Raw genomic sequence first — 25,074 nt, 5'->3', positions numbered from 1 at the left:
CCGTATCATTAGCAGTCCTAGAACCTTCTACATAAGATGACTTCTGTATGCTCTAGGTCACTTAAAAGTCAAATGAAGTAAGCGGGACTAAAACAAGGAAGTGGTTGGGTAACCTGTTGCGTTGCCTGGGATTACCAACGGAGGGACATGTTTTTTTTCAACACTAAAGAGTATAACGAGAAGGCGACGGGAGAAAAGGATGAAAGATGATGTGCAACTGCTTGCAGGGCGACACAGAGCAGGCCACGGATGTGATCATCAAATTGGAGAAGTCCAATTTGACGAAGGAATTACTCGAGGTGAGATATCAGTACTTTCACCCAAAATTGGAAAGTGAGGATGAGCTGGGATACGTCCTAGGGAGTGGGCAAATGGGGAGGGGGGCTTCGTGTACGCCACGCAGCGTCCGACGATTGCCTGCACCATCGAGGCAAAGAGGCGAAATACTCCTCGAGAAGAGCATCCATTCTGGCATCCCAACAACCTGCCTGACTGACCCAGCTCTTTTCTCGCTGCATGCCCAAATTAACTGAGTCTTGCTAGCCCTCTCTTCCGTTCGACTCATCGGTGGTACTGTGTATTTGTTCTCTGCGGGTGGATCCATCTCTCCATCTCTTTCGACTCTCTTTGATCTCACTATTATCTTGAGGGTGATCGATGAGCAAGTTATTGGCTATAAGGATGGAAAGGACTCTTTTTCACTCTTCTACCATAGTCATACGCATACAGGTGGTGATAACTACATGTTTTTCAGATCATTTGTAGGCGCAGAAGGAGGGAGAGAAAGGGACGGTGAGAGACGGGGAGTTGTGGTGTGTTGCGGACGGGAGAGGGATTTGTGCCTTGCAGAGCTAGTTCGGCGCAGAGAATTTGGAATCAAATAGTTCTGTATGAAGTTGAGGTGTCCTTAGGGGTTGCTTTAGTCCATGCACAGCGATCAATATATTAGTCGATCACTAGGTACGGTCGACGATTGCGAGCCGTATACGCAGGTCATATTTGAGGTGAAGGGTAGATTGGTAGTATGGAAAACAAGACTTATTCACTTTACCTGTCCTAGAAAGGTCTGCTGGGGAAAGCTTTCTGCATGGCCTTATATGGTCACGCTGCTATTGTGGGATTCTTGTCATACGCATTCCCCTGGATCGCTTATTTTATACTGTTACGTTCATCCTCCCAGCAGTCATGAGATAACGAGGCTGAGACCACCTTATGTTACCACAAGCCGAGCTTTTTTATCTGTAAATTTTATATAAAGGAGAAAATGAAACAAGCGCTAAACATTCTGCGCTAAACACACTATTCAAATAAAGCTCGGTTGAAAATGCACTTTCTGGTACTAAAAGCGCTGAAGAATAATGACTGCAGAAATATCTTGATTGAAATGATCGGCTAATGTTGACATTGATCTTCTCATTCTCATCTTCTTTTCATTGCTATTTACAATGCCGGAAGGCGAGTGATTAACTTCTTGTACAGATTTTGACATACGAAAATGTTATCGCACACTGATCATATTCGCATTTCTTTGGGCAATAAATATTATTTTGCGTCCACGTGGTTTTTTGTCAGTCAGCAAACACGTGACCGAAGTGATCTTAGTGGAATTTGTTTGAATGGCCCACTGAAACTAGCGGAGCGGAAAGAGTTGTTCCGAAGAGATCATATCATTAGGTAATCCAAGTAGTTCTGGTGTGTCTTGTGACCGACGTTTGAGATGTTTTCTTTCGTTTCGTCGGCAGTTATAATGAATTTCGGTTCTTGTTCAAATTCAGACTGGCTGTCATTTGTTTGCACTTTACACATAAAGGACTTACGAATGTATAGAACAAATAGCGTGGATATGAGAATAATTTCAAGAAAGCTAGAAGTCAGGCAAGGAATCTGGTACATTTACCCACGCAGGGCGAGTTTTTAAATTTCATGCACAGAGCTGTTATTTAAAAGAAAAGAGGAAATCTGCATAGTGTTGGTGAAATACGTGACATTTTATGAGGCCAAAAGGAACAGTCTAATTGTTCCAGTCCTTAATCGCAGTGTAGTCCATATAAATAAACGATAAAATCCTTCTGGCAGAATAAATTTGAATGAAACACTGCAGTAAATGAGTAATGCCATAGTGGATGTGTGCCTGTGTAAGAGCATTCAGAGGGATGATGCTACTGAGTGAAGCAATAAGTGAACTGATTGAAATCACTGGGAAAGACTGCAATGTGAAGTTATTTGTAGTACTATAAGTTGATTCAGTATGTGGTATATGATTTGCAGATGACGAGGGTTGGTGCTGTAGTGAATGACATCCGGAAAAAAGTAGCACAATCAGCACCTGAACTATCGAAACGATGTCGAACGTTGATCAAATGTTGGCAGAAATTGGCCGAACCGAGGCCTACGTCTAGTGATTCTTCCTCCACCAATGGTACTCCCAGCTATGCTTCTCCGGTGATCAGGAAGGGTCTCACGCCGGGCACACCTGCAAGGGGTCCGCGAGTTATTTGTGGTGGCAACTTACGCCTTACACCTGCTGGAAACTCTCGTTTGACACCTCTGAGCAGTTCAGTTCTTACGCCATCTGCCAGTTCTGGTGTGGTCTTTTTTTTTTTTTTCTTTTTACCACTTATGGTTACTTGTAGTTATGATTATATGAAAATTTTAGCATTATAGATGACGATTGCTTCAGTTATAGGTTCACGGAGTACTGTTGCTTCACCAACAGTTTCAAATGGACGCACGGTTACTCTTTACCAAAGATCTGGGCAGGCAATGCCAGGGAATTCTACAGAATTTGGAACTATTCGAAAATCACATACGATTGGTGCTGACCTTGCAATAAAAGCAGTCGAAAGTTCACTATTACCAAGTGGAGAAATTGTTCGAAATGGGAAGAGAAAAGGTGGAAGTATTGCAACCTCCGACATAGGTAAACTTATTGAAAGTATTACATTTGGGAATCTTTCTCTGTATGCAAATTGTTAACGAAATATGCCAATAACATGGAGTAATATATTCAGCTTCAAATGTATTTGATGAGGTATGTCTTTATGGAAATATACGTATTCAGTATTATATGTCGCAGGTATTACAAACGGGTTGAGTGCTACGAAGCGTCTGCACTACAGTTCTGCCTCGGTCTCTCCAGCAATACCACATCAGTCATTGCTTGCGGCCCGACGTGCTGATGTGAAGTCGACAAGTGAATTGGTTGCACAGTTAACGGAGAATTTGCCAGGCTACTTGGCAATAAACATATCACAAAGTCAATATCCTACCGGAAATGAACATGGCGATAACGAGGGACAGGCAAATGTGGTACACAACACTTCAGTTGCATTTAATGTTGTGTCCAGCCCATTTACTAAATGTTATGAAATAGTGTATATACGGAAGAAAATTTATTCTAAATCTTATGGTATTCGTGAAGCGTTTCGTACTACGGCACTTCTCCCTGCTCCTTTTTCAATTTTTGATATCTTTGATATTCGGCAATCAACAGTTTTTCAGGCTGCCAAAATCCCAAGTTTATCATCATCATTTTCATTTTCAGATCATTTTCATTTTCAGGACACGGGTCAAACATCTCGAACACCCATTCTCTTCAGTCTTCAGACAGAAGCTTCCAAGAAGAAGGAAAAACGTGTTCGTTCTAAAAAAGATAAAGAGAAGGAGGGACGGATAAAAGACCAGTTTATCGCAGACGAGAAAGTGGTGGCGGTGGGCAGTGGAAAGCAAGTTTTCTATTAGTTTTTCTGCTACTTTTTCTTTGCTGTTGGTTTTATCGTCAACTTTTTCTGCATATACTTATAAACACGAGTAATTTCTGATATGCACCCAGTCAGAATCTTCGTATTTCAGGATAGCCCCCCATAAAGAGTAATAGGCTCCAATCCAATCTTTAATATGTGATTGTATTACTGGAATTCATTGCTTTTAGATCGACAGTAGGAAATGCAGAACCGGTGACATGCAGTATACCAAATAGACCAAATAGCAGTCCTTCTACTAGTAAGATGGTTGTGCCGACGCGTAACGGAAAATACGATTGGTATGCAATGCTTCCAAGTTTGGAAACATTGCGCAATCGTGAGCATTTCCGCTCCAAACCGTCCAGCAGTCAGCGAAAATCATACATCATGAATGTATTGGGTAGGGAGGTAACTTTTTTCCTTCCAGAAGAGTTCTTCACATGTTATTGAGTAAAAAAAAACACCCATTTTATAAATAACCCTTGTTAACTAATCAGTCTGGTAGCAGATTTCTAGGAAGAAAATGTTTAAATGCAGATACCTATTGCAGGTATTGGCCTTGCCGTATATTGATGTTGGCTTGCCAGATTTTTTGGAGTATCAATATCCAAAACCTGAAAGGTTTTATGCAGAAGAAAATTTCACGTACGGTGCTCCGCGACCAAATTGATTTTCGCATGAGTTTTTTATTCATCTGAATTAATTAGGCAAAAACAGCGTTCTCCGTGTCGTAAATCCAGTCATCAGTAAAATCCAGTCCTTATCACAATCGTATTTTATGTTGTTCATTACTGTAGCTATTTTCTCTCACTAAGTTATTGATCTCATAAATTTTTTTCTTTTTTGAAGTTTAATTAGCAGTTGCTTTAGGGTTCATCGCACTTCTGGTTTTCTATGCGGCAGTGCAATTAGATGCAGAAAAGGCACTCAGTTATTGTTTCTAAGAATTTTCATGAGCTCATTAGCAAATTCTTTGCGTTTATTATGAAAGCATCTTCAAAATGTTGCGCTTGCAAGATACTCTTTAACAAAAAAAAAAATCAATTATACGAAAGTTTTCCAGTGTCCTGAATAGTGAATTGTTTTCATTTGATGTTTACAGTGGTGTACAGTTATTTTTCTTTGTTGTTCTTCTGTTATGCATTATTTGGGGATAAGGACATTAAAACAAACCAGCTTAGCCAAAGCTTGAAATATGAAAGTAAATTAAGTTGTCGAGTGCAAAAATTTGAGATCTGGTAATACTGGAGTGAATATATATAGGTCGAGAAGAGGTTTGGCTTTTGTTGTCTTCAAAAAATGAAGATTTAATCCAAGTTTTTTCTCCTTCTTGCGAAGGAGAAAAAAGGCTAGGTATAATTTTCACTGTTATCTTTTTGTTATCAATAGTCTCGCTCAGATAGCCCAACTTTAACCTTTGAAAGTAGTGGACGCGAGCCAGAGATTGTCTTAGTTTCCCGTTCGTTTAACCATGCATTCAAAATAATCGCGTGTTAGAGTTATGCATTGAATTTGATTTAGTTTTTTTCGAATTTATATTTTTTGTTACCTTTACAGGTATGATAGTGCCTTATTTGGTCATATTAAAAGTGTAAATTGAACTATTTTTTTGAATGTTATGTTTTTTTTACTAGTTCATTCCTGCTCTTTATTTAATTTTGTTCTAATCTAACCCCTCTATGACAGCACCAACATTCCGTGTTTGACTTGCGTCCACGAATAGTTCTTTCATTTAATGTCTTGAATCTATATGGTTTTCATGCGTTTTATTCCCAAGTGGTCATTTTCCCAACATATTTGTATCCTTTTGAATGGTGAATGGTTCAGAACCATTCTGACAGTATGGAAAAAAAAATAAGCACCCTATGGCGGACGAATTACACACGGTCCTCCTCCGTCATATATTAAAATTCATGATGTATTTTATTCGCCATACTGGCTTCTGCAGTTCTTCCTTACTAGTAAAGAAAATTTATAAATGGGAAGCTTTTTTTTTTTAAACATTTGGTTCCTCTGTACTTCAAATTCGTTTGGAAGTGGTGTCTGTTGCACAACCTTTAATACCGTTAATTTTTTATCTCCTAATGTTTCTTTAGCATTCTGATTTTGCTCATTTTCAAAGCTATTATACAGTATACGAATGTTAACAAACATGTTCGGTTAGTTTGGTTGTGTTGATCCGAAACAGAAAGTAAATTCTTAAATGTATAATTTACCTCTTTACTGTGCTCATTCACTTGATATAGAGTTGTGATATGCAAATGAATCAACGGAACGTTCTCTAATGTGTTTGGTGGATTCTGGCAAGTTATTTGTAGATTTATACATGCTTGTAAGAATTTGCTGATGACTTGGGATCACTATGAGCCTGAGTTGCAAATTATCAAAATGGAGTTTTAATTGGAGTGGTGAGGGTTCGGTATAAAGAATGATATTGGAGAGCATACAGTATGAGTTTGGTAGATCTTGTCTTCTTATACATATCTTGCATATGCAGTTGGTAAGAGTAGAGTGAGTCAGCGGGTCTTAAATCAGAAATGAGTTGAACATTAACAATGTGTCTAAATGGATCGTTGGTATTATCATTTTCATATTACGACTGCTTAGGTTCGCCTGTTCTTGTGTTTGGTCCCTGTCAAATCCTAACGATATGGAGCGACGGTATTTACGACCCGATGAACGTTATCCAGTCCCACTGAATGAAAGTTTCTGGATAAATATCGTATGCACCAATAACGTAGGACGAAGTGCTGGAATTGCGCATGAGACGGATCAGATGTATGCGTCTAATGTTGTCGCTGAGGTTGAGAGAACTCTCCGAGAAAACAAAGAAAATATCGACAGTGCTATAATGAGACAGGTTTTTTTTTCTAAGATTTTCCTCAAAGTGATTGGAATTGACGTTCACCAGAGTAGGCGAGTGATACAGTTCCATTCTCTCTGGAAATCATGTTTTATCGCCTAACTAGACAATGTTTACAAATTGGCACTTCAACGGAGAAACTTCGCGTGCTATTCTGCCCAAATGCTGATTATGTTATGTATCAATTTTTTTGCTATGTCACCACATAGAATAATAATTTGGGAAGCGAATTTATACTTTCAAGTTAAAAGGAACACCAAACATTATTTAGACGATAAGACAGGGTTGGTAATGCTTTTTCTGTGTGGTAAAGTTCAATGCGCTACAAGTAAGTCTTTCAGTATTGTAGATAGCACCCTCAGCGGTAAATGTTACGGGCATTCAATACGAAAATTTGATAAGCTTGAGTTTCGACCACGATGAATTAATAAGACAGGAAGAAAGCAGACGAAGACGAATGCGTGAAAGGACCATCAATACTATACTGAGGAAAGAATGATGATGTATAGAGATATGTTGTGAACCTTCGTGTAAACTTTTGTTATTTACATTTAAATCAATTGTTGATAGGCTGAATACGGTGGGCATCAGGAATAATCGTACGGTTATTAATTAATTAGAGGTTACTGGTTTCAAATAAGTTTTCTTGACGAGGATTATGTTTCGATGATATCGAGGGCGGTGTTACATGTACATAAGGGAGGAGAAAGAAAATTGAAGTGCAGGTATAACTGGGTTATAGATGCCAATTTTTGTTTTCGGGAAAAGACTTGACTCCTCCAGAATAATGAAATGAGAATTTGGGAAAGTTTTTACTTTAAACTTGCAATTAGACCATTACTTTGAAGTACTTTGAAGTCATACTTTGAACTGCAAAGAAAGGACGCTATTTTCCACTTTTATTCTACTCGTAAATCTGTATCACTGTTTTTGTTTTCCTTCACTCTATAGCTCATGCATTTGTGAATTTTTTGAAAAGAAATAAAGAAGAGTGGAGTTCAAATCACGCTGAAATACGGAAACGTCTGCATGTATCTAGCACGCATAGTTTCTAACAATCACTTTCAGCGTGACCCGCTCACATTCCTCATTTGCGAGAGACAGCTGCATATTTGGCTTAGTGATTTTCCGTCATGTCCTTTTGGAATATACGCCGCTGTATTTAGACACTTATTGATTTGTCGATGATATGAGCTTTTGGGTGAAGCGTTTGTTATTCGTTAAAAAATTGATGGGCAATCGGTTGATTGCAGATTGATGAATGCACAATCAGGTGGGTTATTCGGTCATCAGCATGAACCCGAGCGTCTCGCCACTGCTATTTCTCACATCGAAAACAAAGCGCTCGATGTAAAAACAAATATTGAGCAGCTCCTATTTATGCTTGACCTGCAGGAGGAAGTGGAATGGTTTGTGGGCCATTTTTATGAAGAGATTTTTTTTCTGATTTGATTTGATATTTGGTCATTTTGTTCGAATCCTATTTTTACAATGACCCTTAGTTTTAAGGCCTGTGCGTTAATTACGGTATTGATTTGTAGGCAGTGCAGTGACTTTTTATTTTCGAAATTTGCTCTGCATATTTAACTTTTAAGGCCTGATATATTGGACAAATTTTCATCGCTTGCCAGTGCAATGACCCAATTACAATTTATATTAAAAAAGTCAGCTCTGCCATCCGGATTCGAAGATTTTGGGTTCTTTTTGAGAACTCATGTACTGGTACCTCACTGCCTTTCCAATGATATAGATCCTAATCTCCAGGTACATTTTTATGTAAAACCTATTTCACGGCAGCATATGTAAATAAATTCCCGTTGTGTAATCAAAATGGGTCGCCGTGAAAACAAAAAATGTCGCAATTTTTCGTACTCAAGCTTGTAAAATACTAGACTTTCTTGTACTTCTTTCTGAAATCCAGACAGGTGTTTATGCACTTCCTAAAATTCAGACAGGTATGTAGATTAAATCGTTGAGCCAGAACTCGAAAGAGAAGTTTTGGTTACTTCTTCAAATAAATTCCGAAAACTTTTTTCTGAGAAAAAACTGACCGGTCTTTTAAAAGTATACTTGCCTTATGACTTTTTTTTCGAGAGGATTATTTCTCGAAACCCTCTTTTTAAATCGACATTTCTAGCAAGCCACTTCAAATCGCATTCACTGCTGGAATCACGATGTTTGTCCGGATTATTTACGCACAAAACTGACTCCTGAAGTGGAAGCCGACGAATCGCATATTGATAATGAGAAGAACACACGAACGTTTGATCAGGTTATCTCTATACAAAGACATACTGATTTTAAGAATTCCTTTGAACTTTGTTACCTATAGCGTTCAGAATGTGACAAATGAAATTCTACGGAAAAAGAAAAAAAAAATCAGTGCATATGAACTGTTATATCACTAAAACCACCCAATCAGTGTACTGTGTTAAATGTAGTAAAGACCTGAAAATAAGCTATTTGGTTGATGTTTGATTCTATATGCAGTATTTGAGACTGCTTAATGTAAATATTACAAAGCAGAGACCAATGGCATAGTTCCAGCTGAAACTAAGTGGCACGAATTTTTGTAGTTAGCACAGTAAGCTTAGGGAATTCAAAGCGATTTCTTAAACCATTCCTGAAATTGTTAAATGTGAGGTATTTTTATAACAGTTTCATTATTGAACTTTTAGGTTTAACAGTTAGCCAAGACTTGAGAATTAGAATAACCTGTTGTTAGGTAGATAGGCAAAGAAGTCTTTTTCAGGTAAATAAACAAATATTGGCAATGAACAAACACGTCGAGACATTGTTGGCATCAATGGCCGAGAATGCCCGTAGTCAGACGGAAATACAACAAGATGTACCGACTTACAGCGGTCAGGATACTCAGAAGTTGGTGAGAGCTGTTGTGAATGGAGAAGGACTACGTCCATCAAAAACTCTTGTCCCACCCGAAGGTGGCGTTACAGGAACCTCTGTCAGTGGATCACATGGGGCTGTTCGAACGCCAGGAATGACGGCATCTCCACAACAAAGGCGATAATTTTGATTAATGTTCATTACGTATCAATACGTATTCTGAGAAATACTGTTGGTATCGATTTTTTGAAACATAAAAAAATAGCAGTTTGTCATTGCACACTTTTTGCACTTCTTCAAGTGTAAAATGCGATTTCCCCCTGTAATATTTTTTAACTGTTACAACGAATGCATCCTAAGGACGTCGGATCGAGTTCGATTAAGGAGCCCTCACTAAATACCACAAAAATATGTACTAATTGTTGATGTCCATTTCAAGCCATTTTTTTTTCAATCCGAATTTCTTCAAGTATAGAGACTAACATGAAGTGTTCTTGGTTATAACTGACAAGATGTGAAACGATCCATGTAATTTTTTTTTTGCAAATGCCTCATCTCTGCTCATACACTCTTAAGGTTCATGCATATGGTGAATGAAACCTGTGACTGAAGCATTAACTGCGTTTAAACAAATCCCAAACAGGTTGATAGCGAGGGAAGGAGGGCAGTGTGATGTCAACTAACAAATAAAGATCTGAATGGTTTTAATCAGTGAAAGAAATAACAACATCAACAAAACATGGTACAATGATTCAGTCACAAAGAGCACAAATTCATTCTACAGAGGAATAAACACTACTGTACGGTAAGATAAATTCTGATGAGTTCCCAAACATATAAACGCTAGTTATCACCTCACATTTAAAAATGAGATCTCATTCAAATTTCAACAACGGATTTCGTTTCTTCTCCATTTCGCTAAAAACTGCAACAGAGGATAGAATCATGCGTAAGTATATAGGCATTAGAAAAATTGGAAATCACAAAAACTATTATGAATTTCACAATCCCTCCATAAATATTTCATAATCCCTTCACAAATAATTCCATAATCCCTCCCATATTCCCTTCATGTGCGAAAGAAAATTGCGCTGTTAGGTTCCACAACCTTAAATTTATATAATATATCAGTATACATGGAACTACGTGTGTGTTGGGAACAAACTTTGGAAGTAAGATCGTAAGTACAGTGGTCTCAATTGATTACTCCCATTCTGTGGTGCCTGGTGGTTTTGATGTAAGGTCGATCATGATACGTGATGTTAACGGCACGCGCTCCGTAATGCGACGTACAATTTCCAATACGTTCTGGAAAAATTATAGCCAACAAAGACAATAAAATGTAAATTATGTGCAAACTGCAACATACTGAAATACGAAGGTACAAACTTAAAACTACATCAGTGCCGAAACATCAATCAATTCAAATCAGCGCTTCTAAATATGAAATCTACTCAAGGAACATCGGTCTTTTAATATTTCATAAAAATTAGCAATCGTCTGAATACTACATTTCCAGGCTAGCAAGAAATGAAACAATTTTACGATCTGTTACCTGTTCGGGGATATCTTTTCCCGGTAAAGCAGCAACACCTGTCATAAAATCATTTGTTATAAAAGGACGAAGAACAAAAGATCGCAGCGTTGATGCCCTTCGTTCCAGAGGATCTCTGTCAAAATGAACAGGAATCATTACCACTGGCATCTAAATTAGTGAAATTATGACTACAGAAGTGTTCAACCGCTAAGCAAGAAAACATATTTCATATTCACATCTGAAAAAGGAAGAAAAAAAAAACCTGCTGTATTTTTTGTAAACACACTTCCAAATTGGGGTCCCTCTTACCATTCTCGTCTAGCCCACGAAGAACATCAGAAGCCATTCTGTCCGCCCACTTTAGTAGGTCTACTGTGAAACCGTTCAAATATGTGCGCGTGATGTCATTCACCGGATATTCAACCGCATTCCCGAAAACATACACTACTCTGTAAAACAGGAATCAACCACTTTGGAAAGCATATGTCTATTAGTGATAGTAGCAAAATAATAGTCAGACAACTCACAAAATAATCACATCAACTCGTTACTTTTTTCCTATATATCCAATAATAATAACCGGTTTATATTGTGTAGCAAGCGAGGTATAACATGAGCCAATCGCTCTAACAGCTCCCATGGAATAGGCCTTTCGTTTGTGGATAGTGCGGCTGCATATGCATAAGATCGTCCGTCACCTAAAATACTTTGTATGCTAACGAAACTCCTTGCAGTGCAAATCTCCGTTTCATCAACTTTAATTATATGATCGGAAACAAGAAGACTGGATAAAATTAAGATATATTTAGAATGACAAATGAAAAAACAAATTCTTCAAGTTAATTATAACAAACATGAATTAATCATACTTTCATTTCCTTTTTTATAGTGTTAAATTAACAAAAAAACGACAAACAACCTTGTACTCCAACCGACTGCACTGGTAAAAGAGTCGTTGCAATTTCAAAATCATGGTCACTGATAGCTTTCAAGTCAACTTCCGACAAGTACTGAGTTATGGTACTGAATTCTTCGGACTGAAACCATTATAACTTTTCAAGCCTAGTTCGTAATTACAAAATTTATTTTCACAATGTACAAAAGAAGTATTTCCATAAATTTCCAATTTTTAATCTGCTCTCCATGAGCGAATTAGAAAACCGTTTTATGCGAGATTAAACTACTACAACCACAACACTACAGTTAATTATTTCGCAAAATGAGGTAGCCACACAAACCACACCGAAACTTACCTTGTTAAACGCTAAACGAAGTCCCATATTTCTGGCAAGGGCTAATTAATTCTTAATCCAGCAGTAGAGATAAACTTACATCCCTATCACAAAGCGAAAGGTTTGCAACCATGTGCAAATGGTGCTGAGTAGTAACGAAAAGATCGAGGTCAGTAATTAATGGACGTTCGGCACAGACGATCCGAATAGCTAATCCTGGACCTGAAAGATTATACCACATTCTATAAAACAACCTGAAATATAAAAGTGTGTCTCCGCCACAAAACTTAGAATCATCGGTCCTTCAGCAAGAAAATTGCTAGTTCCACTATCTGCTGATGAAGTATATGCTAAACACGGTTAATGACTACTGCAGAAAAGATAACAATGACAACAATAGATAAACAATCGTGACACGTTTCTTATTTCATCTATCTTGCCTTGTTTTGATCTACCAAATGCCGAAATGTTTTTCTAGTTTTTTTAAGCTCCTGAGATGCAGGTCTCTTTCTCACTATGTGGAAGTTCTAGTCAGTTTTAAAAAAAAGCAAAACAAATTTGACCGCAACAACGCAACATGAAATGAAAAATAACCTGGGTAAGGATGTCGATGGACAATATGTTCAGGCAAACCTAGTGATATTCCTAACTCACGAACTTCATCCTTGTGAAAATCTTTCAGTGGCTCCAAAACTTTGCCCTGGAAATAAGTTGTTGCCATTTAATTATAACCGAGTGAGTAGCATTCGAAGTTTAATTATTGGTCAGAGGCGAAGAGCACCAGTTCATTGTTTTTTTTTCTTTTTTTCATGTTAAAAGGAATTCAAAAATTGATAAAAAGCAAATGACATTTACCAAATCCCTTAGTTCGCGGACAAGAGCACTATCATTGTGATGGGTTTTAATAACATCTGCATGAGAACTAGCCAAATGTGACGCGCTTTCAATCAAATCTGGTCTGAGCGTACCTTGTGCCAAAAACACATCCTTATCCAACTTCAACTAAAATGAATCAGTAAGACGTTTGAATCCAGTAAATTCATTAAATATTATGAAATCTGATGCAAAGTAGTACTGACCTCATCCATTATTTTATCTTTCACTCGCATGAATGTATCACCGATTATTTTACGTTTCACCTCGGGCTGCACCGTCCTCATTAGAGGTGTTGAAAGTTCGTTTTCCATTGGTATTCGGCCATTCATAAAGGCGTAGAAAGCATTATACCCTAAAAAACACATTATTTTATATCATGCTGAACAAAATAGCCAATTGAAAGATGAAATATTCTAAGTAGTTTCAGACCTTTTACTTCCATTGTCTAGTTTTCCGTCCGGATCAATGAGTTACTCCAACAAATATGAACATCATAAGTTTAAACCTGATTTATTGTTTATCTGAACAAATTTTTGTCATATACAAAATGAGAAAAGCTAAGCAATATCACTGCACCAACTTCCAATGTGTAATCCAGGAAGATATTTAACAAATGAGAAAAATCAGTTAACGATGGAAACTGATTTTAACTCTAAACACAAACACCGTTATTTAGATAAAAAATTAACAGCATAAAAACGTTCCTGCAATTTTGCTAGCATAAATTGAGAAATCAAAACAAGAAATACAGCGTACTTCGCACTTTCAAATTCAATTTGTTCAACGACTCCACAACTCGATCACTTTCACTGGTACGCATAAAACCGTTATCGATGTGTACAGCAATCACTCGATCACTTCCTAAAGCTTTGTGAAGAAGAGCAGCACATACCGTTGAGTCCACCCCACCCGACACCATCACCTAAACATAATGTCTGGTGCTACTACAATCAATAAATTTCTAGCACATATTTCTAGCATGTGATACATCTTAGTATAAAACTCACTGAAAAAGAACTTCCCCCACATCAAACAGTATTTCATATAGAATATTTAAAGGTACTAAAGGACCTACCAACACTTTCTTATCCACTACAACAGAACGAATTTCTTGGATACATTTTTGTTCGCGATTATCAATTGTGAAACCACCAGTGACACCAGCTATTCCAAAGAGAAAATTATGCAAAATTTCCTTTCCGCAGATAGATAAATCTACTTCAGGATGAAACTGCACGCCGTACAACTTTCGCCTTTCATCAGCAATTGCTAAAGATGTTTGAAAAACAAATGATTACGATAACTCCAAGATTTTCGATAACAAAAAACATAGATGCATATGTCACGAAGCACAGGCTGAAGCAGGCAGTAACAAAGGTTTCTTAAACATTAAATACTACGAAGCCTAAAAGAAAGCTAGACTAACCTGCAACAAAATTTCCACTCCTACCCACGACTTTGAAATCACTAGCTACAGTTCCTTCAGTGACACTATCACCATGGGTTAATAGCACCTTCTGCCGGGTTGCAAGTCCCTTGAACAATGGACAGGTTGTATCAACATCAATCTGCAAAAATCGAAGGCTGTAGCAACGCAAAGCTCTTACAATACAGCTTTCATAGTGGTTATTAAGAACTGCACTGGAACCACATCAAGGTTGACTAATCATTCAAATCCTTTGATTGCTGATCTTAATGGGTTTTCCCATCCAAAACTTTCTTACACAGCTTGTAAATTACAAACTCCACAGATACCTTCCTACTAGTCTAGAATGTCGAAGTACACCGAAATAACACATGAATAATCTTTCTTGATTAACTTAAAACCTCTGGCACATATATTTCACACCTTGGTGATGCATAATCGCTATTATCACAGTATCACAAAACTATATCTAGTTCTTTTCTAATCACTACATGCATTTTCGGGAAATGTCTGAAAATACCTCAAGTTGCCCATCTTCTCGTACAGATTTTTTGGACACATATCCTCCAAATGCTTTGTTTATCAGCTGAAAAATGTCAGCATGTTTCAATCAGTTTGAGGGATAGCCAGTATGGTAGAATTATTATTGAAATAACATCTCAATCATCAATGAAGCCTTATTGAGTAACATGGTGCAGGAGTAAATCGATTGAGTAAAGACATGTGTACAATAAGAGGAAGAAATACCTGAAAACCATAACAGATGCCGAGGACTGGGATACCACAAGTCAATATAGCAGGATCAAATTCAGGTGCATTGAATGAATTTACAGAATTTGGTCCACCACTCAATATGATCGCCCTATACAGAAAATTCTGTGCTTTTCGAAGTAAACGGAATAACTTCCGAAAATACAAAATAGAAAAGAGAATAAAATTAAATCCAGTTCCATTAAATGAAACCCATTATTTCTGTAAAAGTTGAAGTGGATTAAACAAGTCTGAACCCAAAGACATGATTCTGCTTACGCAACAGAGCTTAATACGTACTTGTAGCACCCTTTTTCGACCATATCAGCTGCTTTTGTGTTAAACGGTAAAATTTCGCTAAAGACATTTTGCTCACGAACTCGACGATCGATAACCTAAAAATCGAAGACATTAATTTAAAAAAAAAAAAAACGGTAGGACTAAGTTTGATAATGACCTGAGATAAATGATCTGAAAACGTAATACTTCCGTTTCTATACCTGTTGTTAGAAAAATATGTGAAAGAAAAAATATTATCACAAGTAGTTCTTTAACTCCCAAAACAGTTTAACAGAAGCAAGAACAAAGCGTTCCAATTTACATGCGGTATATTATGAGTGAAATTCATATTGAACAACAGTAAAATTACGCTTTTCTGATTCCTTTTATGCTATTAAAAGAAACACATACAGGCTAATGTATATTAGTTTTGCGAAATATCTAATTATGATTGAGATAATCATTAACTATTGTAAATGAAAGTTACAAAGAAATAAATAGCATACACAAAGTTTGAACAAGTATAACATTTAAACATTGGACTGAAAAACCAAGTTGCAGACAAATGCAATTCCTGCTCCAGCAATGCATGTTGATGAGATGATTTGGAACAAACTTCTCGAAACAGTTTCAAAGCAAAAATTTTTTGATGGCAATTGTTTTAGTATTTGTTATACACGGTTATACAACTTTTAACAACCTTGTTATACAAGTGATAATATGGGCTAACAAAATCCTTTGATTTAGGAATTTATGCATGTATAGCAACTTCGTTTTTTTCAAAAAAATATACTTAACAGCAAGTTAAGACAAAAACATAAATTTAGTTACCTTCCCAAATTGAGCGCCAAAATCGAGTATGGCAACGCCTCCTTTGTAAGCATTCTCTAACTTTGCATTATTCAGATGAGTAGCAGTAGCAGTGCATCCATTTGGAACATCTGTTGCTTTTTTACCGTTGGTACAGTCAAAAAAATGTTGCACTTCCATGCTTACTGATGCATCCGTCGAACAAAGGGTGAGAAAATCTTTGCTCAGTGGAACCATATGTTGTGATGGCGATTCCTCTGACGTTTTTCCTTCCTGTAACTGAAACATTAAACACGTAATTGAAATATCTAAATAAATACAAAGCATTGAACAATCATGAAGAATTCATAAACAATATAACTTCGCTTGTCGTGCCACCAAAAGACTCTCTTGTATTTAAATACTTTTTCTGCAGAAAAATTCATTTGCTAGATTTTCACAGTAATCATTTTTTCTTTTTTTACTCCAAACTAAATAAATATAAGTCAATTCCCATCCCATCTAATGCAATTCTTTTTTTCCTTTGCTGCATCTGAAAGTCCTTGCAAATGTAGCTGAATTTTAATTCTAAAAAACTATTTTGGGAAAGAACAAAGGAAGCGTGAGAAACCTAAACCTCCAGCAGGACAGAAAATAACTAACTTCAAAAGGGACTCAAATTAAGCATAACTAGCGAGAAGTATACAATCGAGAATATTTTAAGACATCAGTATATATGCACAGTTCTAACACCATTCAGTAATCATCATCAGTACAAACACAGGTGGCTAAAAATGAGATGGACTACGGCACACCCGCTATCAAAAAAAAAACGGAAAACGATTAATTGGAAAAGAGAGCGACGGTAATGTGGCCTTAGTTCACTTAATGAGCTAACATAGCTGTTTTTCCTCCTCACTCTTATATCATGAAAAAAAAACTTGCACAAAGCATGCAGTCGCTTTTGCATTCAGCTTTAGGAACACGCATGACATTCTACCGGCGCTGTGTGCCCATCCAACAAGAATCAGTATATTGTCCCTTATCCACACATCACAACGCACACTCACTGATTTTCCTTTACAATATTTTTCAAGTTAATTATCTCTTAGATAAGAACACCTTACGACCAAAGTATCCTTATAAGCACAGAAACCTAAACGACCAGAAAAAAGCATTTCAGAAGAATATATGAAGTGATACGAAATAAGCGATAGCAAAGTTTATTGCCATCCAACCATACTAGGCAACTAGAATGTTTATTAATAAAGTCATTAAGTATGCTCAGTACTGGAATCAAACCAATGAAAAACACAAAGATATTACCAGTACAGTTAGAATGCACCAATAAGAGTACTTGCACTTATTTAAAAAACAGAAAACTATAAATCATATCTCTCTCCCGTCCCCTACTCATTCAAAATAATCACCATGTCTTCGATACTGACGTTATAAAACCTCATCCCTAAAAATTCAAGTCTTTAGAAACAAATTTCTACTGCAACAGATTGGGTTTTCCTTCTCGATTCCTAATATCTAAGTCCCATCAAATTTCGATCGGAAACTATGCCTTACCTCTCAGCTTATGTGCAGTTGCTTTTGGATACAAAAATGGAAATATTCCTTCTGATTTCAAACAGAATATATCGAGACGACTCTGATAAAGTGGAATGAAAAGAATTTCAATATGTGAAGTGACTGAAATACAGAATAAGCGTTAAGTGCAAAAAAATAAAAATATGTTGTGCTTGTTCAATAAAGTTCCTTGAAGTGGACAATTAAAACGACCTAAATCCAGCTATTACAAATCATTAATTTAAAAACCGAAAAAAAGTTAAAAAACTGACCCAAATTTAGGCTTGAATTGTGAGCATACATTTACAAAGATCCAAAAAACAAAGAAGGGAAAACCATAAATTTTGAAACAAAGAATTCTATCCGAATGATCGGTCAAAAGGAAGCTGCATACGAAGAGCTATAAAAACCTCCGAAAAAAAATTAAGCGATGACCAGAGGCAGACTCACATCATTTTTGACTTTAGATTTATATTAAGTAATTTATATTAAGTATATTTATATTCAGCAATGGACTCATAAAACATTCACAAGAATACAAGAAATCACGAGGCAACAAAGTAAGGAAACTACTTTTAATGTACAAATACACTATTTCAACTAAGGCAGTCGAAGCTTTTTATTGTTTCAATACCCGTAGTTAACCCATTCTTCCACATAAATGCGATATGGCATTCAACTGCATCACGTCACCGAATTTGAAGTGCCATTTTTCATTACCTAATAGTTGCACTGCTACTGAAGAGTGTTCTGCTGTAACCAGTTTTACTTTTTTTTGGAGTATTCATGAATTTCTAGGAAAATTATTGATGAATTTACGGAAATAAAGTTTACCTTCAATGAATCCGTGCCAACTGTAGCATTAATAGTATGAGATGAGCCAGTTACAACAATCTCTCCATTACATATGGGAGGTTCATATTTTGCTTGTGTTGCACCATCCGGCAATGTTGGGGACGCTGTTCGTTTCATTGCCTCACCTTCAGTACTTCTATTTGTTTCACGGTGGTCACTGCTACTTCCAGGGCTATTCCTTGATGATGGACTCCGCTGCAAAATTCATATCCCGGAATAAACTGATTATTGTATTTATTTTTCAATTTTACTGAAAAAATAAAACGTTCCATAAAACGTCTTGGAAGATCTTGCACACTTCATCTTCAAATCTTATTATTTTGAACTACCCTCAAATAAAAAGTAATGAAAATTGATGAATTTTTGAACATATCCAAATCCACATAGTAATCTGCACTTAAAAGCTCCCGAACTCCTTGACAAAAATTATGTTTGCATCTCAATTCTCGTAAATATATCTATGTAAATGAAAACTGCTTTTATTCGTATTAGAATATGTTGCACATAAAATACCTTTGTTTTCTTCCGCAAAAATGGTCGCAAAATACTGGTGTGCTTTTTCGACGAATTGGGTAATGTCCTCGGCAGAGAGGACGAATCGCTACTTTTGGTACTGCCAAGTGTGTCGGATTTGTTATGTGAGGAGTCAGAAACTGGATTAGTTGGATTATTTGGGTCAAACGATGAAGACAACGAGGAACCCGTGTTAAGCAACTTTAAATATAAACCTCGGAATGGTGCCACGCTCTGTTCCTGCTCACCGGCTCCAAAATATTTGTTGGTATAAGTGTAAGGCAAATTATGCGGTGAATGCTGCAAACACCGAGTCATTTCAAGGTTCTATTAATGACCTGATCAATATACAATCTATTCGTATTTGCAAAGAGGCCAAAAATCTAATTACACGCAGCTCTTTATATAACTCTTTTTAATTTAGTATCTCGAACATCACATACTGATCTACACTGCTTCTATTTTTTCAGATGGCGACCCGCCTCTATTTCTGATCTCATAACAAAGAAGTTTCTACTACCTTGGCATACTCAATCCTCAAATTATGTCATTTTATACAAATTCCGTTTTTTTTAAATTTGGAAAATATTTTTAATATTAAATTTAAAAAATTTGATTTTTTAAATATAGCTTCAGTTATCATGAGACTCCACGAATTATATGAAATTGAGAAAAAACGAAACAGAACAAAAGGCACTATTCAATAAATATGAAAGGGAAGCTATGTATACCCTAGAAGCATAAAATCAGAACCAAAAATAAAAACGACCCTTGAAAAACGAACAAATAAGCGAATTTAGCTATAATTTTCTACAAGAAGCAAAACAAAAAAAGTGCACGTTTCTAAGGTTCATGAGATCCATCACTCAAGGATAAAAACAGAACCGGAACTTCAGGAAGTGGAATAAAATCTTTGTTTCCGCCATTCTACGCAATATTTTGGATGAAAACTAGGTAAAAGAGTCAGGATGGACAAACAAATAAAGACAAAATATTCAGAAAAAAGGAAAAAAAAATGGACAATTCTTTAAGCATCCATGACCGCTCTTTACGAAGGCGTCAATTTTACAAAGCACAATAACAAGGTGAACTGGAAAGTTAATACACGATATCAAAATCGGACTAGATGAAGCCGCCTGAGATAGCAAGTATTAAGACAAATATACTTTATTATATACTTATAATAAAAATACTTAAACTGCATTTACATACATGCAGGTATCAATCTTAGATAATTGATGTTCAGAACCAAATATACAGTATTAGAATACTTCGTTATTTTAGACCTTTCTATTGAATATCATATGTGTGGAAGACATGCATTTTCGATATTGAACTTTAACTCTCATGACAGCACGGAACAGTAGAGTTTCTTGTTTGCAAAAATCAACGAAGTTCCGTTTTTGTTTTGTTCCAGTGAGTAGAAAAAAAATTAGATAAACGGATAGTCAGCATGCTTGAATTACAATGAGATTTCAAGCAAAATTTGTCTGAGATATGAAAATCATATTGAGCTTAAAAATGAACGTTGTTGCACGCTAATTCCATCACCACTATAATTTTCATGGAAATAAAATCTGGAAAACTATTGTTGTAATACTTTTCAAACTAAGAATTGTCCAGACAGGATTCAACTACGCATATGATTTGTTATATATGATTTGCTCAAACTGCGAGAGAATGAGCCAAACGATAGGATTCTTCGCTTAGTAAAAATCTCGTGAAACACGAACGCTTGTTGCAACGGTATTCAAAATGTCAAAAGAAGGAAGAGTTCATTATGCATCTGCTCGGTAATCTTAAACACTTAGACCACTCAGACTCATGGGTCAATTTTCATGTGGGTAAGTTGGGTTAGTATCCGAATTTAGCCCTATCTGCTTACAACTACTGAGTGATCTGGCCGTAGTTAAGGATATAAAAAGAAATGCCCCACAATTCTTCAACGTGTATAAACATTAGACTGAAATATGCGATATGATTTACAGTGAAAAAATATCATGCAGTAAAGCAATAGACGTTAAAATAGCTCAGAGTGACAATTAATTGTAAATTTGCAGGCAGTTTCCAAATAAACACGATTGCATGGTAATACTGATAGGACGAACATGATAAGTGACTTACTTTGCTTGTTCGGCCTCCAATTTTGATTAAAGAAGCCAAGATGACTCAATACTGAAATGGAATATATCTAGAAGTGATGTGACAAAAAAGAAAAATCCAAAATTTTCAAATTATAGAAGATCATCCTGCACCCAGTTTACAGCCTCTTGACGCCTCTACAAGCAACTTGTAGTTCCCTCTTTTGGGATCCCACACGAGAGATCGCGGAAGGACAATAAACTACAATGAAACCAAGCCACTCAACACACTCATTATGCGCCAAGTGTTCGCCGCCACTACAGTGAAGCTGGCAATAGTTCAAGACGAAGTCTACGGTATATGATACAATTGCTCTAAAGCAATTGTCAGCTTTAGCAGCTTTAAAGAACTTTAAGGAATCATAAGTGAGTGTGTAATGATGTATTTGCATGTGCCAAGTTGGATCGTGACTAAGATTAGAAATTTTAGTGTTCATTGTTTAGCAATGTTTCCTAATACCCCTACACTAATTTATGCTAACAAAGCGCTTTACCAACCTTATAATCGTAAAACCAGTCCTTGAAGGATGTACATGTAAACCCTGCAGATAGCAGGAGGACATCCTTCAGTTTTCTTATTCTTCAGGTTGATGTCTTCGGAATTCGTCTTGTGGCGACGTTATTCTTAATGATTTATTATACTAATATTGTTTCCTTTACTTAATGGTTCAATTACCAAATTTGAGGTGGAAATAAAGAAAATCTTGCAACTGTGCCATGTTGGCAAAATACTTTCAAAAATTTAAAAATTCTCCACTAAAATCTTTCACTCAGTTTGCCCATTCCCTAGCAGTCAGATATTCTGAAAATAAGTAAGATTAATCATGGTTATCCCTTCACCAATCAATTTGCTTTCGAACATAGAGGGATTCCGTCCTCACTGTTCTTTTCTAATAACCATTTTGAGAAGGTTTAATCTTCAATCATCAGTCCTCACCATTTCGATGGTATTTGTGACACTGCACGTCTTCAAATGATTTATTTCATACCTTTCTTGCAAAGGAATAGAATTGAATACATTGCGTGATGTTGTAAAAACTCCCACCTATTTTGACCATTTCGTTTGAAATCGAAACGCTTTATTTTGGACTCTTAACTTCTAATACGATTGCTCGCAGTGGAGGGTTTTAAATTTTAAACGGAATCAATATTTTTTGAAATATGTCCCGTTGTTGTGTTCTTTTTCCTTTTTTTCTTTTTTGTGACATATGACGGCTTGGATGGTTTTGAATTACATAACAGAAAGGAAGGGTAACATATGACCATAGCTGCTCCGTTTACCAATTGAGAGCAACACGGAAGGAAGCGAAGGCAAAATACCCGCCACTGTCTGCCAAACTTTGCGATCAATTTCGTCCCATCCTACTTACTAATACAGTTGTAGATTTTGTTGATAGATATTCCTTTCATGTAATCATACTCCACATCCTGCTCGATAACTCACTGCATTGTGATTTATATATGAAATATTTCGTTAATCGTACGACGTTTCCTGAGACCTAATGAGTACATTAGGAAACAGCTGTACCATTCATTTCCTCCACGTGGTGGTTTGATTCAAGTTGGGTAGCTCGGACTGGCTAGTGAGAAAGTTGAAGGCAACAGTTACAGTTTTTAAAAATTGTAACCCAAATAGTTTAAAGCAGCAGATGGATGTTTCTGGCTCGATTCTTACAGTAAATAGTACTCCTCATCGCTCACTGTAGGTAAAAAAAACGGTTGAAATCAGCTGCAATATACTGCGTCACCGGACAATGGAAATAGCTATTTGTGATGACTCTAAGCGTTAACACTGTTAATACCAAGTGTACGAAGGAATTCCATTTGCTGAAGATAATGCCCAGTTGTATTATCAGATTACTGAAGCAAAAAAAATGTATGCCACCGGTACACATTTTGATTTCACACATATTTCAAATAACATATGGTGTTGTATTTCTGGCTTCATCTTAATGTCGGTTGCCGTAATTTTCTTTCTTGCTGTACTGCAATCATTCGGAAAGGTAATATCATTGCGGACATCACTAGCAGTTTCAGAGATCGTTCCATTACTCAAAAACTATGGAGGAGGGATTAAGGCGATAGGCTCGCTGTTATTTTCCAATGCGATTTTTGAATATATATACAAAAGATTATGTAAAGAGCTTTTGAAAACAATCCAACTAAAAGATTATTTAGTCTTATTGATTTGTTAGAAATTCATTTCGATTTCTGATTGCATAGGTAGGTAGTTAATTGAACACGCTGATTATTATAAGCACTGCTTTTTGAGTCCATTTAATTTAGTTGGCATTGTCGTAATTCGCCTCTATGGTTTTGAGTTGTTGGACTGATTGAATGAAGGGGTAGGTTCTGCTCAATCTATTTCCAAACGAGAATTCTTTTCTAAATAGTTTTATTCATTTTCTGAAAATTAAGGTACCATCTGATTTTTTCCTGTTTTCGTTGACTTTTACCAGGTTTTAGGTATCTCCATTTAAAATATTTGCTTTTTAGTTCAACTTCACATGTTTTAACACTTATTTTATCTTCCTACAGCAGAATTGGGAGAAGTGAGAAGCGAAGATAGTCGTCAATGAGAGGGAGGAAGGGTCGAAGACAGATCGCGGGAAGCGTACCATTTCTTAAAGGATTGCATACTGCCTTGTTTTCTCTTCAGATTTCACTTGGAGTGAGCAGAATTCATCTGCTGCCTCTGACATGGTTCTAGGCTTTTTTTTGCTTTTGATTTTTTATGTTTAACTTTGTGTCCTCATATACTCAAGTGCTGATGGCACATGGTTTGCCTTACCTTAAATTCCTACAAATTTAAGACAAATACTTCGATATTGTTTCAACATTCCTTCATTTTTTTTTTTTTTTTTTTTGATCATTTGGGCACAATTCCTATTATTACAAAGCATAACAGACTGCAACATTGTTTTCAGTTCTGGCTTTCCGGATACGAAATACATACGAGGTTTTCCCCATTAATTCACGCGTAATTTGGGATGCTTTTGTTTAGATAGCATAGTTTATAAAAGCACCTAGACTGCGCTATGATATGAGATTTGAAATTATTAAGCCGGAAGTTGACAACCATCGGCGTCACTTTCTCTTTTAGGCATAAGAGGTTATACTTGACACCGAAGCATCATGACAGCGCACTGTTAAGCCGTGGTTCCCTTATGGGAGCAAAGTGTAGATTAGGAAAAGTTGTCATGGTGGGGCGAGGTTTGATTGGTTGTTCGCCAGTGGTAGGTTGGTCTTTCATTATGGATGGAGCGGAGCTGGTATAAGATATTATTTGCACATCGAAATAAGGGGGAGGAGTTGTTGGTGACAACATTGGATGGGCAAAGATATCGATTCTTTCTTTTTGATGTTATATAGGTGTACCTGTTTGGTGTAACAGGTAGAGGTGTGGGAGTGGCTTTGAGCAAGTAATTTGTGACCTGGGAAAACTGCATATATTCCACATCCCCAAACATTTACTGTCAACTTTTCTGTAAATAATTCTCATTTCTCTTAAATTTTGTTCGCTTTCATCTGTGTCTGTCTGAATGCATGAGATTTTCGGTCATTTATTCAGGCGTGAATTGCTGAGTGGTTGGCTTGCTGAATAGCTGGCAACTGTGTGATCACTGATCAGTGTAGCAGTGCACTGTC

General features: G+C 36.6%; 4 protein-coding genes across 6 annotated transcripts; 3 read left to right on the top strand and 1 right to left on the bottom strand.

Annotated features, from left to right (window-relative positions):
* The first annotated feature begins 87 nt into the window (after positions 1-87).
* On the top strand, positions 88-4,763 carry LOAG_16992 (hypothetical protein). Its single transcript, XM_020449648.1, has 7 exons — positions 88-299; positions 2,269-2,584; positions 2,687-2,920; positions 3,077-3,309; positions 3,562-3,725; positions 3,932-4,151; positions 4,294-4,763. Exons 1-7 carry the CDS (start codon positions 207-209, stop codon positions 4,411-4,413), a joined length of 1,380 nt encoding a protein of 459 aa, XP_020306788.1. The 5' UTR covers positions 88-206; the 3' UTR covers positions 4,414-4,763.
* Positions 4,764-6,393: 1,630 nt separating this feature from the next.
* Positions 6,394-7,105, top strand: LOAG_00206 (hypothetical protein; the record flags this gene model as incomplete). The annotated part of the gene is made up of 2 exons (XM_003135746.1): positions 6,394-6,603; positions 6,956-7,105. 2 exons carry the CDS (start codon positions 6,394-6,396, stop codon positions 7,103-7,105), a joined length of 360 nt encoding a protein of 119 aa, XP_003135794.1.
* A 668-nt stretch (positions 7,106-7,773) lies between these two features.
* On the top strand, positions 7,774-9,878 carry LOAG_00205 (hypothetical protein). The gene is made up of 4 exons (XM_003135745.2): positions 7,774-8,015; positions 8,202-8,370; positions 8,744-8,878; positions 9,359-9,878. Exons 1-4 carry the CDS (start codon positions 7,864-7,866, stop codon positions 9,635-9,637), a joined length of 735 nt encoding a protein of 244 aa, XP_003135793.1. The 5' UTR covers positions 7,774-7,863; the 3' UTR covers positions 9,638-9,878.
* A 267-nt stretch (positions 9,879-10,145) lies between these two features.
* LOAG_00204 (hypothetical protein) lies at positions 10,146-19,670 on the bottom strand. 3 transcript variants are annotated; one of them, XM_020445371.1, is made up of 18 exons: positions 17,918-17,936; positions 16,385-16,636; positions 15,575-15,669; positions 15,272-15,386; positions 15,045-15,110; positions 14,525-14,666; positions 14,174-14,367; positions 13,855-14,020; positions 13,302-13,450; positions 13,078-13,224; positions 12,817-12,922; positions 12,323-12,444; positions 11,910-12,027; positions 11,571-11,688; positions 11,253-11,439; positions 11,009-11,158; positions 10,619-10,761; positions 10,146-10,378 (listed from the first exon to the last, which is right to left on the bottom strand). In XM_020445371.1, exons 2-17 carry the CDS (start codon positions 16,598-16,600, stop codon positions 10,657-10,659), a joined length of 2,196 nt encoding a protein of 731 aa, XP_020306787.1. In that variant the 5' UTR covers positions 16,601-16,636; positions 17,918-17,936; the 3' UTR covers positions 10,146-10,378; positions 10,619-10,656. The 3 variants fall into 3 exon arrangements, with proteins under 3 accessions (XP_020306787.1, XP_020304166.1, XP_020306786.1); XM_020445369.1 differs by lacking the exons at positions 10,146-10,378; positions 17,918-17,936 and adding exons at positions 18,752-18,967; positions 19,286-19,670 and having other exon boundaries at positions 10,381-10,761; positions 16,385-16,642; XM_020445370.1 differs by lacking the exon at positions 10,146-10,378 and having other exon boundaries at positions 10,381-10,761.
* Positions 19,671-25,074: the final 5,404 nt, after the last annotated feature.

The sequence above is a fragment of the Loa loa genome, assembly GCF_000183805.2.
Source record: "Loa loa unplaced genomic scaffold supercont3.33, whole genome shotgun sequence".
In the NCBI taxonomy this organism is placed as follows: domain Eukaryota; kingdom Metazoa; phylum Nematoda; class Chromadorea; order Rhabditida; family Onchocercidae; genus Loa; species Loa loa.
This window is presented reverse-complemented; position numbering and strand designations above follow the sequence as displayed.

Coding starts and splice junctions, on each gene's coding strand:
- LOAG_00205 (XM_003135745.2), top strand. CDS start 7,864: ATGAATGCACAATCAGGTGGGTTATTCGGTCATCAGCATGAACCCGAG. Junction 8,016..8,201: donor CTGCAGGAGGAAGTGGAATG/GTTTGTGGGCCA, acceptor TTAACTTTTAAG/GCCTGATATATTGGACAAAT. Junction 8,879..9,358: donor ACACACGAACGTTTGATCAG/GTTATCTCTATA, acceptor AGTCTTTTTCAG/GTAAATAAACAAATATTGGC.
- LOAG_16992 (XM_020449648.1), top strand. CDS start 207: ATGATGTGCAACTGCTTGCAGGGCGACACAGAGCAGGCCACGGATGTG. Junction 2,585..2,686: donor TACGCCATCTGCCAGTTCTG/GTGTGGTCTTTT, acceptor CTTCAGTTATAG/GTTCACGGAGTACTGTTGCT. Junction 3,726..3,931: donor GTGGCGGTGGGCAGTGGAAA/GCAAGTTTTCTA, acceptor CATTGCTTTTAG/ATCGACAGTAGGAAATGCAG.
- LOAG_00204 (XM_020445369.1), bottom strand. CDS start 19,603: ATGACTCGGTGTTTGCAGCATTCACCGCATAATTTGCCTTACACTTAT. Junction 14,368..14,524: donor GAGTGGAAATTTTGTTGCAG/GTTAGTCTAGCT, acceptor AAACATCTTTAG/CAATTGCTGATGAAAGGCGA. Junction 11,689..11,909: donor GCAGTCGGTTGGAGTACAAG/GTTGTTTGTCGT, acceptor AAAGTATTTTAG/GTGACGGACGATCTTATGCA.